The 17,675-nt window shown below is 41.0% G+C and overlaps 2 protein-coding genes across 2 annotated transcripts; both read left to right on the plus strand.

Moving 5' to 3' along the window:
- Positions 1 to 5,504: 5,504 nt before the first annotated feature.
- On the plus strand, positions 5,505 to 11,831 carry LOC129585276 (atrial natriuretic peptide receptor 1-like). The gene is made up of 22 exons (XM_055477901.1): positions 5,505 to 6,045; positions 6,252 to 6,293; positions 6,368 to 6,392; positions 6,458 to 6,774; positions 6,857 to 6,900; positions 7,115 to 7,153; positions 7,229 to 7,306; positions 7,384 to 7,521; positions 7,757 to 7,807; positions 7,892 to 8,068; positions 8,146 to 8,281; positions 8,465 to 8,543; positions 8,648 to 8,888; positions 9,074 to 9,250; positions 9,444 to 9,759; positions 9,898 to 10,231; positions 10,354 to 10,573; positions 10,740 to 10,890; positions 10,978 to 11,026; positions 11,108 to 11,157; positions 11,412 to 11,503; positions 11,712 to 11,831. Exons 1-22 carry the CDS (start codon positions 5,718 to 5,720, stop codon positions 11,757 to 11,759), a joined length of 3,132 nt encoding a protein of 1,043 aa, XP_055333876.1. The 5' UTR covers positions 5,505 to 5,717; the 3' UTR covers positions 11,760 to 11,831.
- Positions 11,832 to 13,650: 1,819 nt separating this feature from the next.
- LOC129585272 (beta-alanine transporter-like) lies at positions 13,651 to 15,711 on the plus strand. Its single transcript, XM_055477896.1, has 2 exons — positions 13,651 to 13,906; positions 14,006 to 15,711. Exons 1-2 carry the CDS (start codon positions 13,790 to 13,792, stop codon positions 15,581 to 15,583), a joined length of 1,695 nt encoding a protein of 564 aa, XP_055333871.1. The 5' UTR covers positions 13,651 to 13,789; the 3' UTR covers positions 15,584 to 15,711.
- The last annotated feature ends 1,964 nt before the right edge of the window (positions 15,712 to 17,675 follow it).

Below are 17,675 nucleotides of genomic sequence, written 5' to 3' on the forward strand. Positions count from 1 at the left end.
AGGGGCGTGGCCAGACAACAATTCGTTGCATACTATCATATGCTGTGTAATGCAATGCAGTACAAGTTATTCGTTATTATTATGTTAACTTTTTCCTGCAGCAGTGGTTTTGCAGCTGTCCGCTGTCGTGAAATGATGTAGTAAAGAGGCCCACTTGCGTCGGCTCGGGCCATTGCTGCCCGTGTGCACATTTTCAAAATTTGTTACGAAGTACAGCACAGATCTGTGTATTAGCAGAACAAAGCTTTTGCACAACTTATTGTTCACAACACAAACCGATGAAAATTTTCCAAAAATGTATATTCAGGCAGCAATGGCCCGAGCCGACGCAGGCCTGTTTCACTTACATCATTTCAGGACAGCGGACAGCCAAAAGTCCAAGGTGCTGCAGGAAAAAAGTTAACATAATATAATTGAGAATAACTTGTACTGCACCGTAATACACAGTATAATATGATAGTATGCAAACTTTAAATTATTGTCTGGCCACATACGATGGCAGCTAAAAATATTTTTTTAAGCATACTACAATAGTACAGAGGGTTATTCAGCCAAGTGTGGTCACTTTTTGGAAAATTTCTGCTTAGCCGCTGCAGGCTCATTTTACTTTTTTAAAAATTTTATCAAATAGCCACAACATTCAATCACATTTTGAATTCAACCGAGCCAAGATTTCGTTATCCTGTAGCCCAGGAAAAAATTAAGTTTATCCCCACCATGTTGGCAACAGTTGACCAGTTCAGCTATAGGAAATGGATTCCCTTTACTCAAAATTAATTTAAAATTTGGGTTTTCGCCATAATCGACTGGAAACCTGTCATGGGTTTCGAACAAACCTTTTTCAGAAGGAATTACTAGTTTTTTTTGATCAGGAAGCAACATCCTTGTTTTCTCAGCAGTGCTCCCGGGAGCACATCTCTGGTTCTGGATGACTTCTTCCTCTCTGCCAGGCTTAATCCGTGGAGCGTCTTTTTCGACCAATGAACATTGTAAATTGTGAAGGAAGACCTGCGTTACAACTTTAGTTTGTGGAGGAACGAAAAGGATAGCCATAGCTCCGTGAGTAGAATTCGCACATTGAGCATGGCTCTTGCGAGTGTCTTCCTGTTTTCGCGTTTTTCCAGCCGTCCTACCGCAAGAACGCGCAAGAATATGGAATCATTTTGCTATAAAAATATTCGGATCGTCGTTTTTCACAATTAAAACCATCCAGATTTGAAAAGCAGACGATCCTTTTAAGGCCAGATCATCGAAAGCCAAATTTTGCCTGGTCAAAGGTTTAGAGTCGGAGTCTTTAGGTCAGTAGCCAATATTGCGGGCTGTTTAAACCCGATTGTCACAAAAACTTGCAAAAAGCATCAAAACTAATTTGCCATAATAAAACAATTATTAGAATCTGACTCTGCGCAACGGCTGAATTATAGGAATTTTTTTAATGCGCTGACCACACTTGGCTGAATAACCCTCTGTACACTACCATTTTACAAAACATGAGAATTTTTTGAATTTGGAGGCGGAAAATGTTCCCTGGTAAGAGAAGTCCAAATCCACCAAAAGGGACACCGGGTTTTGGGTATATGTTTCTGACAATTGCTAAAATATCTCTCTGATGCTTTAGATTAATAAGGAACATTGATACCAAGGAAGAGTAAAAAGGTGGAGAAGAGTAGTCTACAATGGCAGTTACTGAAGTCCAGTTGTACTTCCTCAAAATCTCGATATACAGCTCTGCAAACTCAGACATCAAAAGATAATTGGTGGACATCCATGTTGGATACGAACTTCGGTCGTGTATTTTAAGGCCGCCTCCCCTTATTAAAAAAACCACATGGATAAGAAATAATAAAATATTAACCGAACATTTTTTAAAGAAACGGAAAATCGTATTTTTAATCGCTTACGATGATATAAATAAAGTATCCCATTCTGTATAAAAATGTGGCATGTCCGTATCTGCAACGCATCCTACAAATCCAAGCTGGGGCTTAAAGTAGACAGAAACTTCCCAGTTTCGTTAACACAAACTACGGTCACGGACTTAAGATCAACCTGATCAACTTTATGCGTGCGAACACTCTTCGCCCGGCTAAAATTCACCATGATTACATAATTTACATTACCGGGTACAAGGTAAATGGTAAGGTCGCGCTCGTTTCTTTGCCGATAATGCCAATCAGCTAGCATGGCAATGGCATTGGCATTCAGCTCTGCGCATGTTCGGTCGGAAAGGAAATTAAGCTTGAAATGGATGGTACTGTTGTTGTACAGCTTCTTCACCTCTTCAACGGCTAATGAATACCCTGGTCCTGTAAACGGCAGTGCCGCAAATCCATCCATGGCCACACCCCCAATTACCACAAAACTAACCGTGTACAAACTGCCGTTTAGATGCTGATCGTGATTATGAAAGGTTTCCGTTAAGACAAAACAGGCAGTGAACAACATCAAAGCGGTTGATGTGATTTTTTTGCTAAGTAACATGGTACGCGGCTCAATATTGCTATTTGGTAAATATCCTTGCGCACTATGATAATATTCTGATGACAAGTGGTGCTTTGATTTCGTACTGAACACTGAAATAAATAAATTTCCTGGCAAAGGTAGAATAAAAATGCATTGCCGTGGTTATAAGGGGCACTTTCTGTAATCGTTGTAATTAAAACGCTGGAGTGAGCACAATCAGTTAAAAATTGATAAAGATGGAATCATGTGCAGCTAGGGCCTAAGTTGTTTTCATGACCATACCATACAGTGCTATAACAGAATTTGCATTTTACATTTCATCTGTGCAACGTGGGCGCTGATGGGCTGGGCATGTGGATTTGCAGGACAGGACAAGAAAGTCATGAAGGTAAGGTCAAACTCCTTCAAGGCATTTCATACGTAATGGCAGTACTGTAGGAAGATTTAAATTTGCTGAAATATGTTGACCTTCGTGTATTTTATAAACAGAAACCGGTTCACGGGCTGCCAAGCTTGCCTGTACGACGTAACCTTTGGGATATCATTAATTAGTTAAGTAACAAGCTTGCTGTTATCCGTTTCATGCAAAATTGCAAGTCACTCTCTACGCTACGCGAGTGTGTGTCGCTTTCATCTAAAAGAAATTAAGAAAAGTTTTTTTATTTTGGTGTCACTGTTGTGGTACTGCTAATACTACGCATAAAGTACTAATACTACGTATACGGTATAATCGTACCATTGTTAGTTATTACTTTAGATATACCGTGTTACCGGCATTTTTTGTAACACCATTGGATTTTACAAACTCTGCACATTTACCCGTAGACCCTTTCATTTATCGAGCGACGTAGCTGAAGTCCGCATGCGGTGGGCCGTACCACTGCCGAATTATATATTTTTCAAAAAATTTCTTTAATATTCGCCAAATCGTAAATGAAGATTTTGAAGTGCAAATCTGCTCACAAATTTACGGAAAATGAGCTTTGAAAGTTGAAAGTTTGCCAGCGGTGGCACGGTCGTCAGCCCACGTGCCACCGCACGTGGGCTGACGACCGTGCCACCGTCTGTACTTAAGTGACAGCGGAAACGACCACCAACTTGTGCGCAAAATTTAAAATAAAATTACGGAAAAAGTTTGAATTGACCAATTCACATATAGGACGGACTAGCCTTCTATTGGTCGATTGTCACGTGGTTCGCTTGCCTAATATCGTCCAGCAGGTGTAGACTGTGCAGACTGATGCTGCATTTGCTGTGTATTTTACTGCTTTCCACTTTTTCTTTCTGATCTCAAAAAGTGATTTTAATTTTTTTTAACTGGCTAAGGGACCTGATAGCGAGATATTATTGGAAATTGCATCAGGAATTTTCTCCTTTGATACACAGGCCTGAAGAGAAACACAGGCCTGAACCGCCTGATCCGTCCACAGCTGAGTTTCGTCGAGCAATGCAGCTAGCATATGGTGGATTTGTTTTTCTGGATGCAGCAGATTCCGAAACGCGGGATGGCAATTTAGCTATGCTGTCGTTATATCTGAAACCCCAGGACAAAATCTACAAAAATGTACGCGGACGAATTTCCGCGAACAGCAGGAAAGCAATGGAAGCGTACAGTGGATCTTTTTTCTGGGCCTTGCACATCGCCACACTGCACACCGAACCATACTCATAACGTTTTTTTCTCAGCACAAATAAAAAATGAAAGCAGGTTTTGCTTTAGCTTATATATTTTGATTGTAATAATGTTTTTTAATTTGCAAATAAAATTTGCAGTCAGCTAATTAACGTGAGGCATTTAAAAATAGTGATCGCACTTTGTTTGACAGATATGTGGAAAGTGGTAGCTGCCAGCAGTCAGCATGGTCTGTGCTGGTAGACGCATTTAAATCTTCTGTCTCGCGAATGATCTGGTTGACTGACTCCTCTACTCACATTTTTAGCTGAAACTAGCAAGTTATTAAATACAGCGCAATAAAAAGTATTTTTTATGAAACAATATTCAGAATCCTAACGATTTTCGGTAGTGTCGAAAGCATTGCTGCAGGCCTGCAGCTGTATAATATACAGCGATCTACACCTGCTGCGAATGCGAGACGGAAACCACGTGACTAGCTTACCACGTGGTTTAATATGTGAATTGGTCAATTGCACTCAGTTTGCACTGTAATAGCATAGAAAGAATGCGTACCGCTACGCTCTAATTTATTTTTTGTTTGATCACGCTGTTGGTCTTTGCAGATAAATTTAGTTTTTCAAGCATCTTTTTTGCAACCTCTTTCACAAATATTTAACTTTTGAAATTAAACCCGAGAAATGTGCTAATAATAAAACGCATTGAATATTCAATAATAAATATTCACGGTTATGTAGTAATAAATTCGCACATAGCGATATATTAAATCATTAAATAATTAAATAATTAAATAAATAACCGATATAAGATCAAAAGAAACACATAGCCCGTAAAAGTCAGGAACCGAAAAAAGTGTCTGCAGCTCCATAGTTTAAGGAAGAAGGTCATTTGTACCCCAGAATATGATTATGTTCTTAATTCTTATTAGTTTGTTGCTCAGAAAGCATCAACCACATACAGGACCGATTCAGATATATTGAAAAACGATAAACGAAAAACGTCAATTCCAATCGAAACCGGTAATTAGAGACAGTGGAGCCGACTAGGTGTGTTTCTTCTCAATCCTATACTGATCATGCCTTGTCCATAGTTTGATGCCGGATTACGGTGGATACTGGTGTAGCAAATGTTATCGACAATGTATTGTAATTAAACGGTGCATCATACCGACAGACTCGCTAGTTTCCGTAAATATCCAAACCGTGTGTTTAATTTGCCCAAGACGAAACCAGGTGTTTGTATTGCAATTGTTCAATTGTTCTTCCGGGGAATATTGACCTTATGTCAAGTGTTAATCAATATTGTTAGATCAAGGCTTATAGCAAGAGAAAGTGCACAACATTATGGACGGCTAAAACCAATCTTCTTTTACTCATATTAGCGCCACTTATATCCTGCACGCACTAGACCAGTGCTTGTTCGCATGGAGTACTGCTGAGCATTGTGTTTTTGTGTACGTGAGCAGTGCTGGATAAGTATTACCAAAAAGAGTTTTTATTAATGCAATGATACAGCAGTAAATTGTGCGCCGCGTTTTTTCAACGGTTACATTGTTGACGATGGCTCCGTGCGCTTTCCAGAATCTTTTAATGGCCTAACAACATGATCTAATCTCCGTATTATGGACACCAAGGAAGTGTTAGTATGGAGCGTTACCGTGATGATTTTCATCGGCCTGGGAGAGGCCTTCCACCAGCTGAATATCATACTGGTTGCCGTTGGGCAGACGCCGGCATATGGTTACACGACCACGATTCCAGTGTACTTCGTAGCATTTGACCGTCTACGACAGCGATATCCTCACGTCTTTGCAAACATATCCACACACTCGCTGTATCTTCCGGGGAGTTTCACGTGTGCGGCTGCTGCTGACGTTATGATTCCGCTGGCCGGAAAGGTCGGCCAGATCCTCGCGGAACTCAACGGAGTGACTGTTATATTAACTCCGGGTAATTATTTTAAAATGATTATCCTTCTTCTATAAAGAAGTTACAGATAAAGCAAGATAGAAAAGATAGAAAGAAATTTAGATAGAAAAGACCAAAAGTAGATAGAAAAGATTTATTTAGATTTAGCTTTAAATTCAGAAGATAGATTTTGGATTGAAAAGACCAACCGTGTTTTGGTTTTTCATAAACCGGTAAATATTTTTCAGCCTGCAGTGCGGAAATGATGGTCCTTGGTGACTTCGCTAGAGGTTGGTACAGGACTGTTTCAGACCACAGAATCTGCAAGGACACCTCGGCTTCAAGCCTTTTATCTTTTTTACAGAGTGGAACGTTTTGACCATGTCAAGGTGTGCCAATAAATTATCCAGAAAATTTTGACGGTAGCTAGTTAACATTGCGCATCGACTTTCAGCACGGCTGGAGATCAAGCCTTAGCCAATAAAGTACGCTATCCAACGGTTGTGACGTGTGCGCCCCCGGACCATCCGTCCATCTCTCTAGCCGCTCAGATGTTTCTGCAACGCTACAAATGGCAGACGGTGGCATTCTTCTGTGATGATCTCAATCAGTATCCAGGCTTGGGATCCTTTTTCTACCTGTCCTGCCGCAACGTCAAAAAGTTGCTGGAAACCAGACTGGGCCAATTCAGTATTTACATGTATTCCTTCGATACACCGGCTTTCAGCGACTTTCCAAGCATTCTGACTGATGTGCAAAGCCGTTCAAGAGGTATAAAAATCAACAAGATGCAGTAAATGACAGAGTAACGTCAATCGGGATGGCTGTCATTTTTATGGCTCTTGTTTTGCAGTGGTCATCATTTTCAGTATTCCGAAAATTGTGAGACAGATCATGGTAAGAATTAGATTTGTCTACGTCGATCTTTCTTTGTCTGAAACTTGCCAATGCAATTTATGATCACTCTACGAAGATCAATGCTTCCATAATTTTGCAAATACAGAACATGGTGACGTGACACTGACGTCCATGGCCACAAATAAACTCGATATGGTATTTCTTTACCAGGCCTCTTATCTTTACCAGGTTAGCGTTCTCTTATTTTTTTCAGATAACAGCTTATCGTCTGAATATGACAAATGGCGATTATGTAAGTACTTCGCGCAACTCATAAAAACTGCGCCAACCACTCAGCTGGGGCACACCACATGCTTAGGTTTTACAGATCTTTTTGTCTTCTCGCATGGCGCGTGTGCCTGGTGAAGGAAAACAGACGTGGAAGTTTAATGACAGCGATGACCCCGTACGGTATCCTTTTCTTTAAGAAAATAACAAATGCGTCAGATCAGTAAATTACAGCGTTGTTAGGAATCTGTATAGATCGCTTTCCAAGCCTTCCGAAGTTTGATCTATTGGGAACATCCAGCTGCCCAATGGAATCAGATTATGGAGGTTATGGATGATGTTGCTGCGTATGCGCGGAGAGAATACAATCTGACTTTCACTTTAGATGATAAGGTAAGTTTAAGCAGTGCCCCGGTGCGTTAGCGTGTTGACGTCAAAATAACACAGATAATTTCGAATTTGTGGTTACCAAGTAATCAACTATATTGACCACATTGATTCTACTGCAACTGCAGTGCCTACATTAGACTACATAAGCGGCTAAGCCCAATGTTTGCAAAACAGACTGAATCAATTTAGATCAATTAATGGTAGGTTCACATTTTATTAACCAGTTTTCAATTTTCAGCTGAATGACTTTTCTGTGTCGGCTTACGAAATGACGTCAGCGCTTGCGATGGTAAAGCCAGAAGAACAACACCGCTCGTTTTGATATCAACCCATTATTTTTATCATTAACCGTGATGCGGTTGCTGCTTGAAAGGTGCTCAATGACAGCTACGATATTCCATCCGCACAACTCGGGGGACGAGAACTAGCCAAGCAGTTCTTTAACCGCAGCTTCAGCTTTCCTTGGCGTAATGTAACTATTGGTTCCAATGGAATGCGCTTAGGAGACGTTTGCTTCTATCGACTTAACCAAACCAGCGGAGAAATGGAGGTATGAATATTTCCATTCTATTGCACATCCGCTTGGACACCGTGCTAGAACAATGTTATTGTTCTGGTTCCGAACAGGAAGCATGGCACTTCTATGCAGCAACAAAAAGCTTGGTGAAAATTTCTCCCCTGGCCGACGTATGGCGCAGCTCATTTGGACCGCCACTCAATGAACCCTTGTGTGGATATCTGAATAATCTTTGTGATACATCTGGTAGGTGACCGTAGGTCTTAGATATGAATAATATTTAAACTGGACACGTGATTCTGTAGAAAATTTTTTATGCACCTCTGTGTGACAGTGTTATTTTACGTAGAGATGAATTGTAAGACGTTGTAGAAGGAAAACCATCGTTACAGGGTTTAATGCTTCATTTATCTGCTATCTGGTATATAGATTCAACGTGGATTATCGTTGCCGGAATCGTTACCGGGCTGGTGCTGCTGTTTGTTTTGTTTGTCGTAGCGGCATACAGGTATCCAATGAAAAGCATGGTCGTGTCATTTACCCAGGACATTATACTGCGTATAAACCAATTGTATTCGTAATTATTTATATATTCTGGGTAATTTAATTTAGATCGTATTTACGGAAAAAGGAATCGGATAATCCTTGGTGGTATCTACATTCGGATCATGCTGGTCACCAAGTAGTCAGCCAATATACGCTGGACGATGCCCAGTCTAGCGCTAAGCCCATGCCGTGGCTATCAAAGTTGTCGCTGTACCAGAATGAAATTGTTTGGACCGAATGTTTTCCCTGCCCACTTTCACCAAGTCAGATTTGCAACGTTCGATTGGCTCGACAGACGCTAAATTCGGTTTGTGTTAACTACCACTCTACAATAACTAATAATTATTAGGATTTGTACATAATGGATGGCTCAGCAAGATAGCTAGTTTTGGCGGAACGATGGCACTTCGGCATAATACTCGTGTAAACGCTTTAATAAAAACAAGTCTGCGAATGCCTGCACATATTGATGACTCTTAATTGAATCAACAGATGCGGAATTTGCAACATCCCAATATTGCTCGATTTTATGGAGTTAGCCGTGATGGTGCCAAGGTCTCGCTTTTGTATGAATATGGATCCAGAGGCAACTTGCGCCTGCTGCTCAGCGATGAAAGTCTTCCATTGGATATCGACCTGCAGATGGCATTGATTCGAGAAATGGCTTCGGTAGGGATTGATTTATCTTTTAAAGGTCAAACTGGAAAGGGCTTTTTTGTTTGCATCCAGCAAGTCATTCATATAATTGATTTACTTAGAGCCGTTATAGATTCATATACTGTGGTCATTCATTAGCTTTATAGATCGTCGTGATCATGCGCAGAGTCGCGACTACTTTGATCGATTTTTTTCTTCCACATAGGGACTGAAATATATTCACACTAGCCCACTGTATTTCCACGGCGCTCTTTCCAGCCTGACGGTTATGGTTGATAATCGTTTTGGGATTAAACTGTCCGACTACGGGATGACGAACGTGGTGTCTGGCTTAACGGATGTCCATTTAGGGGGCACAAATGATTGTCTGCAACTATGGATGGCACCAGAAATGGTCACCGATGACGAGTATCCTGGATGCAGAGAATCAGACATTTACAGTTTCGGTGTGGTAATGGCTGAAGTTTTCACCAGAAGAATGCCGTTAGATGTCTCGCTCAATGATCAATTAAGCATACAAGGTGATTTTTGCATACCCAGTAATGACATTACTTAATGCAGGCATTTTTCTCAAAAAATAATTTTTCGCCTGCGGATAAAAGTAAATAATAAATGATCAGTTCTATAGCTTTATTTTTTTAAACCAGCCGTTTTTGCAGACCGCTTGCACATGTTGAAAAAATCTCCAAGTACGCAACGAATTATTGTTACTCCCGAAGAGGTTCCGTCTTACGGTGAAAAACTTCTTCGAGATTGTTTTTTGGATAATTCCGATCATCGGCCCTCAATACGTGATTTGATACAAGTGTTAAATGGAAAAAACACCAGGAAACTGTCAGGATTAGGACGAACTGCGGCCAGCGTTGTGGATTGTATTATTTCTCGCTTGGAACGTTACTCATCAGAGTTAGAAAAACGAATCGCCGAACGGACGGTGGAGCTGGTTAGGGAGGAGGAAAAGGTTAACGAACTGTTGAGGGATATCTTGCCCGAGTAAGCAGCATGGACGTATGTTGCATAATTATTAACACAGTGGTTGCAGTCCAGTGCCTGGAAATTAAACAGCTTGTTACCTAAACTATAGCTTTCATTCAAAATACTAAATATGTTTGTAGGAGTATTGTTCGCAAACTGCGCAACAAGCTTCCCATGGAAGCCGAAGATTTCGATGACGCTAGCATTCTCTTTACGCATTTTCCGGAGTTTGCCCTGGTCTGCTCACAGTCCCAGCCGCTATTTATCATTCGTCTCTTACATCACATCTATACATTACTGGATGGTCTTATGGAACAGCACGATGTGTATAAAGTAGAAACTATCGGAGACTCCTACATGGTACGAGCGGTATCATAGACCAGTAACTGTTTATGACCTTGTGTATTATAACATTTTTTATTGGTAATGTGTATTGTTTCTTATGGCGTTGTCAATGTATTTTGCCGTTTGCCAATAACATTTTGGACGTCATCGTAACAGGAGTTGAACTGTTTCATGAAAACAGGTTGTCAGTGGTGTTCCCGTGCGCAACGGTGCGTACCGCCATGCTGGAGAAAGTGGTAACTTAGCTCTACGAATGCTGGCAGCAGTACAGCCAATGTCCTCGATGGTATTAACCGGCGTCGACTTCCAGCTCAGACTAGGAATGCACTCTGGTAAAACTCACTTGTGTAGTTTCTTGCTTGCATTTACGTTTTGTCTCTGGTGCTCCTGAACCGCACCGCAACCTTTTTAATTGACAGGCCCTTGCGCGGCTGGAATCGTTGGAAACCGAATGCCACGGTATTGTTTGTAAGTAGTGTTTCCCGTTTCCAAGTTCGTCGCTGTGTTGAAAATACAAGCGTGTCCGCATGTTTCACGCTGTTAATGCAGGTTTGGAGACACCATCAACACGGCAAGTCGAATGGAGAGCCATGGGGAAGGTACGTATTGCTATGACAGTGTGAATGGTGTACAAAATAATTACGCTTTGGATAACGGTCCAAATCGTATTCATTAAAGCTGAATCGGTAATCAGTTCTATGCTGCTTTCTATACGCTTTCTTATGAATTTGCACCTTAACCTACATAACCTTATTTTCAACCCCTTAACCCCTTAACCTTATTTGCACCTTTCTTAAGAATAACCTTTGCATATTTTCCCATTAGTTTGAATTTTTCTGGCGCGATTTCACAGGAGGAAAAATACATATCAGCCAAAGCAGCAACCAAATTCTTAACAAAATTGGAGGATACAAAACGGAGTCCAGAGGATTAATAGAAATAAAGGTACAATGTGATACGTATGCACATTATTACAGTACTATGGTACAGTGAATGTATTGTGTTGTGCGAGTATTGCTGCTGAATTCTGTTCATCATAAATTAATTTTTTTTGGTTTTTATCTCTCTCTTTCGCAGAGAATTATTGTTAATGTGCCACTGTACCGTAAGTTGAAGGTTACTATTAACATTCAGTGTACTTTGTTCTCTGCAGAGCAAAGGCAGGATCGAAACGTTTTGGCTACTATCAAAAAATTCGTGACTATCGACCAACCACAATATTATTAATATGTGCCGTTTGCCTGTGATATCTATGCCTTCCTTAGTCCGCACGCCCATTTTACGCCATTTGTATAGGAATGGTTTACACTAGTAATACTTTTGTGATAAAGATTTTTGTTGAAACTATTGACATCGAAACTGAATAAATTAATTACAACAAAGGTAGTTCACGTGTTGGTACGTAGTTCAAGGGAGTGCGCTTATCATAATTACGTAATCTAATTAAAATAAACTGCAATTACAGTAAACTGCCGTAATTAAAATAAAATGCGCTTTCTGAACAAATGTGGAATCTCGCTACCGCTGGTTATGTAAAATCGAGATATACCTGACAAGGCACTTTTCTACGCGAGACGCTACGAAAATTTTTGGAATCTGCATTTTAACCACTTTGGCACTTGGTGTCCCGTTTATCTTCTTGGCTGCACCTGCAGGATTCAACCAATGAACGTGGATAATAGTAAAATTTATAAAGTTCTGCAAAATTTTACGTCAAGCGGTCGAAGAACCTCTCCACGGTGTAACCTGTGTCTGATACTCTGATTATTGTGTACAAAGTTTTGATGTGAGAATCAATAAAATTCTTTTGAACCATGCAAACATACTGTATTAACCGCAAGGATCAGCATAATGAGAAGCGATGACATTGCTTTTCATAAGCAATTAATAATGTCCATATGGTTTTGTGGTCTGACACAGGAGTCAGGAAGTAATTGTTTCTGCTGCTGAATATAGTATTTCTTGTCAGTTACAGATTTGAGTGGCCGTCGCGAGTAAAATTTGCTTAATATTGCGGTTTGCAGCTAAATGACTTGACTTTGGTATTTGTGAACTGTTTTCGAAACAGCGAACTAGAGTGCAATTATGCAAACCCTATTTAAACTAAACAAATTATTTTAAACTTTAAAATTTAAGGTCATCATCGTACAATCCCACCCTTGTATCTGTATTGCTAACTCATTGCCGTTGCTCTAGGTGTGCGAGAGGAATGAATGAATAGTAAGAGAGGAATGTTCATTCATTCCTCTCGCACACCTAGAGCAACGGCAATGGCTAACTTTAGCGGTCTGCATGTACTGGTATTAGAGTACTTGTAAAGCTACATAGTACATACCATACGAGTACTGTATGTCTTGCGGCTTTTGCCCAAGTAAACATAGTATTACTAATTACAAAGTATAATTTCTGTATGCCCTTATTTGAAAAGTAATTATGAATAGACTGACAATAGGTAATATTGACAAGGCGAAAGTTCAATAATTATGGAAACTTTCAGGCTATATGTACGAGGTGGTATGCGCAATAATTATACAGATAGTGTCGGATACTGATTACAGAACAAAAAACGAAGATGAAACGGTACAATGCTGCCGAAATTCAAGCTTGTTAAATTTAAGATTTATAAGGGATTTAGGATTTTAAGGTTTAAATACTTAAATTTTTAAACATTCGGCTATTGTTGCACGTACAATATTTTTAAATCGTTCACCAAACGGATTATGGTACGACAAATTACTGTCGGGGTTTGTCTCTGCTGTAAAATCTCCGTATTTACTGTTTATTACTAAACGCACACGGTACTTTTCTGTGGATTACGATAATTTTTTTGATACCACAGCACATAACTTTCATAATTCTCATAGAACTCTGCCACTTGAATACCCATATTAGTTTACCCTTTTAGCTTTCCATATCTACCTCATGTACGCACTTGAAAACAACGGTTCCAAACTTGAAAATAGGCTGAAATAATTATCAGAATGTCCACGTGCATATTGCACCGATTACACGTGTGTTTTTTATGGCGGTACTGGTTATACATAAGCTGCAGTACTTCTATTTTCAAACTCATAAATACCCAGAACAAAAAAACACCCGTATTGGTTCGTTCATGAAACATCCGGTTGTGGAGGATTAATTTGAGTTAAACTGACCCGCGTAAAATTTTTCATAGGTTATATTAAAAAATAGCTATACAAATAATAAAGTGTTTTTGGAGAAATAACTGGGATGGATTTCGATGTTATCCTGCGTGACGTGGGAGAATTTGGACGATACCAGATACTGTTATTAATCTTCGTTATTATACCGGCATGCGTCCCAGGGGGAATGCATAGCTTTTCCCAGGTTGGTTATACTGTTATTACAGTAACAGCGTCACTTATCAGTTTATAATGTTAAAAATTGTCAAATACTTACTTGTTCTAAAATTTGGGTTTCTGTCAGTTGTTCTTAGTGGCCACACCGAAGCACTCCTGCCACATCCCCATCAACAGTACGCAATTCAACTCTTCTCTGTTTATTCCGCGTGGAGCAAAACCCAGCGATATCGACGCCCAGTGCCTAATGTACGATTTGGATTATACAAACGACACCATGCTAACGTCATTCACACCGACTTACGATACACCGATCTCCCCGTGCAGATACGGATGGGATTATGACCGCTCCATGTACCGGTCAACGGTAGTAACGCAATGGAACCTCGTGTGCTCGCATAAACTGCTCCCCACTTTCTCTTTAACAGTACATACTTTCGGTAGTTTAACCGGCTCGTTGTTACTGGGATACGTCGGTGACCGGTTCGGTCGTAAACCCGCCTATTATATTGCCGTGACCCTTCAGCTACTCAGCGGTGTGGGGACGGTTTTCGCGCCCAATTTTGTGGTCTTTTGCATTATCCGTTTCATCAATGGATTAACCACAATCCCGGTGTGGATATTCCCGTTAATCATGGCGCTGGAACTGATCGGTCCCAATAAACGTGCCCCCGTGGGAACGACCATGTCGCTGATTAACACCTTAGCGGTTTTGGGTTTGGGTGGTATTGCCTATGCCATTCGCGACTGGATGTCCCTACAACTGACCGTAACTTTGTCATTTTCGTTTTTGATATTCTGGTGGTGGCTGTTACCAGAATCGCCACGCTGGCTGATGGCAGAAGGTCGTTTCGAAGACATGTTGAAAATTGTGAAGAAAATAGCCCGATTGAATCGAGTCGAACTGACCGAAGAGCAAATCGAAACATGGCGGGATACTTATTTTAAAAGTACCGGGAAAGTCGATTTAACTGCGGCGCGCTACAGCCCGTTAGATTTATTTCGCACGCCGAATCTCCGGATGAAGACCATCCTGATGGTGTTCAATTCGTTCAGCAACAACCTCGTCTACAACGGTCTGAATTTCTTCGTTCCTCAACTTGGCGACAACGAACACGTCAGTTTTCTGTTGAGTTCCGTTGTGGAAGTGCCATCATACTTCATTCTGTACTTCACCCTGGATCGTTTTGGCCGTAAAGTCACCATTATGTCGACCATGCTGATTGGTGGAATATTTAGTCTGCTGGCAGCGGCCACGGCCACATTGCCAACAACCATGATGGTGTTGGTTCTCGCTGCCAAATTCTGCATCAACCTATCTTTTTTTATCGTGGATTTAATGGTATCCGAATTAATTCCCACTGTGGTGCGAGGGGAAGGTGCCACGTTAACCCAGACCGTATCAGCTATTGGGCTGTGTATTAGCCCGGCCATTATGTACTGGGGGAACCAGAATGAAATGGGTCCATTAATTCTGTTTGGTGTCCTTGCGCTGGCTGGTGCGGGGGCTATTCTGCGATTACCAGAGACGGCTAATACGAAACTGCCGGATACCCTTGAAGAAGGAGAAGAGTTTGGGAAACATGCGCGATGGATTAACGTAATACCGCGATGTTGTCGGAAATCCTGTGATGGAGATACGGAGACAGAAAGCGGTTCGGATTCGGGGCCAGAAAAGGCTATCTTGTTATCTAAACTGCCGTAGCGGCATTTTGTCATTACAGCCAACAAATATAAATATTACACATTAACTTGCTCCTTAATCGCTACTATGTAGCGTTTTTGGCGGGTAATCGAAGCCTATACATATCTGACAAACGATCTTTCTATGTGCAGCTGCTAATAAATCGCTCTGTTTAGTTATCGCGCTTATTATTAATAGGAACTTTTTTAATTGGCTCTCCAACACCTCCATTTATAAATATCGCTCATGGAAGCTGTTTGTGACGCAATGAAGTGCTTCGAGAAGTACTGTACATTAATTCGTCATGGTTGCGTCAATTTTCGCTGATAATTAGAAAGGAAATATACATATATGCCAGCGCCAAACTTGATGGGTAACCTGATTAATTCATGCATCAGAGAATTCCGTTAGAATTTTCAAGTACTTAATAAAATGCATAAGACCCGAGGCGCCTATTAACCACGAAGCACTCTTCTTACTAACCTGTATGGAAGGGGATATTCTTGGTCTGGAAGTTCCTGTAAGGGTGTTAATGTTGGGCAACTGTTACTTACTTACATCTGTAAAGCTAGACTTCAACGATAACAACTACAGAATAATCCTGGGGTCCCTGTTTTAGACTGTGAAAGAAGCAGCAAATGCTATCAACGAAGCCTGCTCGTTTTGGCCTAACAATATACAATGGAATTCAAAAAGGTGTTACAAAACCCACCCACCCACAAAACGCGCGCAACCAGGAACTTACCTGTACTCAAACACCCAACTTCCGTGCTGGCCATCGGCCTGCTGATATTATCACTTGCAACTTGCACATTTCCCAACGAAAACTGTCAGCGATATCTCAAACGAAAGAGAAAAAATTATAAGAATTTTGATACCAGACAAGTTGTATTTTATGGAGTCCAAGAGAAAATCGAGGCACTTAAAGTTTCTCGTAGACAAAGCATACTTTTTCTGCGTGAAAACTGAAACTCAACCGTGGATTCAAATTCTATGCTTTGTCTACGAGAAACTTTGAGTGCCTCGATTTTCTTTTAGATCGCATAAAAAACAGCTTGTTTGGTATCAAAATTCTTGTAATTGTTTTTTCTTTCGTTTGAGGTATCGGTGGATGGTTTGCGTTCGGAACTGTGCGCGGCGCAAGTGTTTGAATTCAGCATGAGTCTGTGCTCAGTTGCATGTTTGCAGTTTATTGGTCATTTTATTGGTCATTTGGTCTTGACTAATGAATTGTCGGTCGCGGACCGAATGTATCACCTTTTTGAAGTCCACTGTAATACCTTTAAACCTTATGTATTCAGTGTTCACACGGAAACAGTTTGCTTCCTTCAGTAAAACCACTTCTCGGCACTTCGTTGACTAAGTAGACAAATAAAATCGTATTCCTAAATTTTTAATAACTATGTATCATGTACGGTAATCGGTAATCCTGCTGCGCTTCGATCTTGTATGTGGTGTCCGCAAAAGCGTGTGTATTGTTTTAGTAACAATTTGTTTTGTTTGTTTGCTTGTCTAATGAGCTGTATTCATGGTTTATTACGTAGAGTTACGTACTGTCACAGACTCCGTCTTGCGTTGTGCGTTTTGCTGCAGTGCTTGCATCTGTTGTTGATGCCGCACGACTGGCTCAAATAATGTGGTTACCATGCCGAACCCAAATCCCATGCAAAATAAACTACGCCCCGAAGACGCTGTGGAGCTACCAGTGATTGGCGATGATCTGAGCCTGTCATGCCGGGTGGGGGATCCTCTGGTGTCATTGTTGGGTGACATTGTTTGGACGCAAAGAAAGCCGTTCGTAGTAGCGCATTATCTGTACAACGGTCAGGGATACGTTGGGCCGGCATCGGCATGCGAAGTCACGGTAACAAGCTGGACATCAATAATATCACGTATAATAGCACGGGAACATACACCTGCTATCAACGCTGCCCAGAGACATATCTCTGTCCGGTGCGCTCATCCGCGCTGCTTCCCCAACCGCGGGACATCCGTGATATCTTTAAAAAACCCATGGATATCACGTTAATGTATCCACACCGGCAATTCTCCGCCACGTGCTGGCTGCAATTCGAATGCTCACCGGATGGTGATGCGTACTTCATCTGGAAGT

This window comes from Paramacrobiotus metropolitanus, unplaced genomic scaffold (assembly GCF_019649055.1).
Source record: "Paramacrobiotus metropolitanus isolate TYO unplaced genomic scaffold, Prichtersi_v1.0 Parri_scaffold0000016, whole genome shotgun sequence".
Lineage (NCBI taxonomy): Eukaryota > Metazoa > Tardigrada > Eutardigrada > Parachela > Macrobiotidae > Paramacrobiotus > Paramacrobiotus metropolitanus.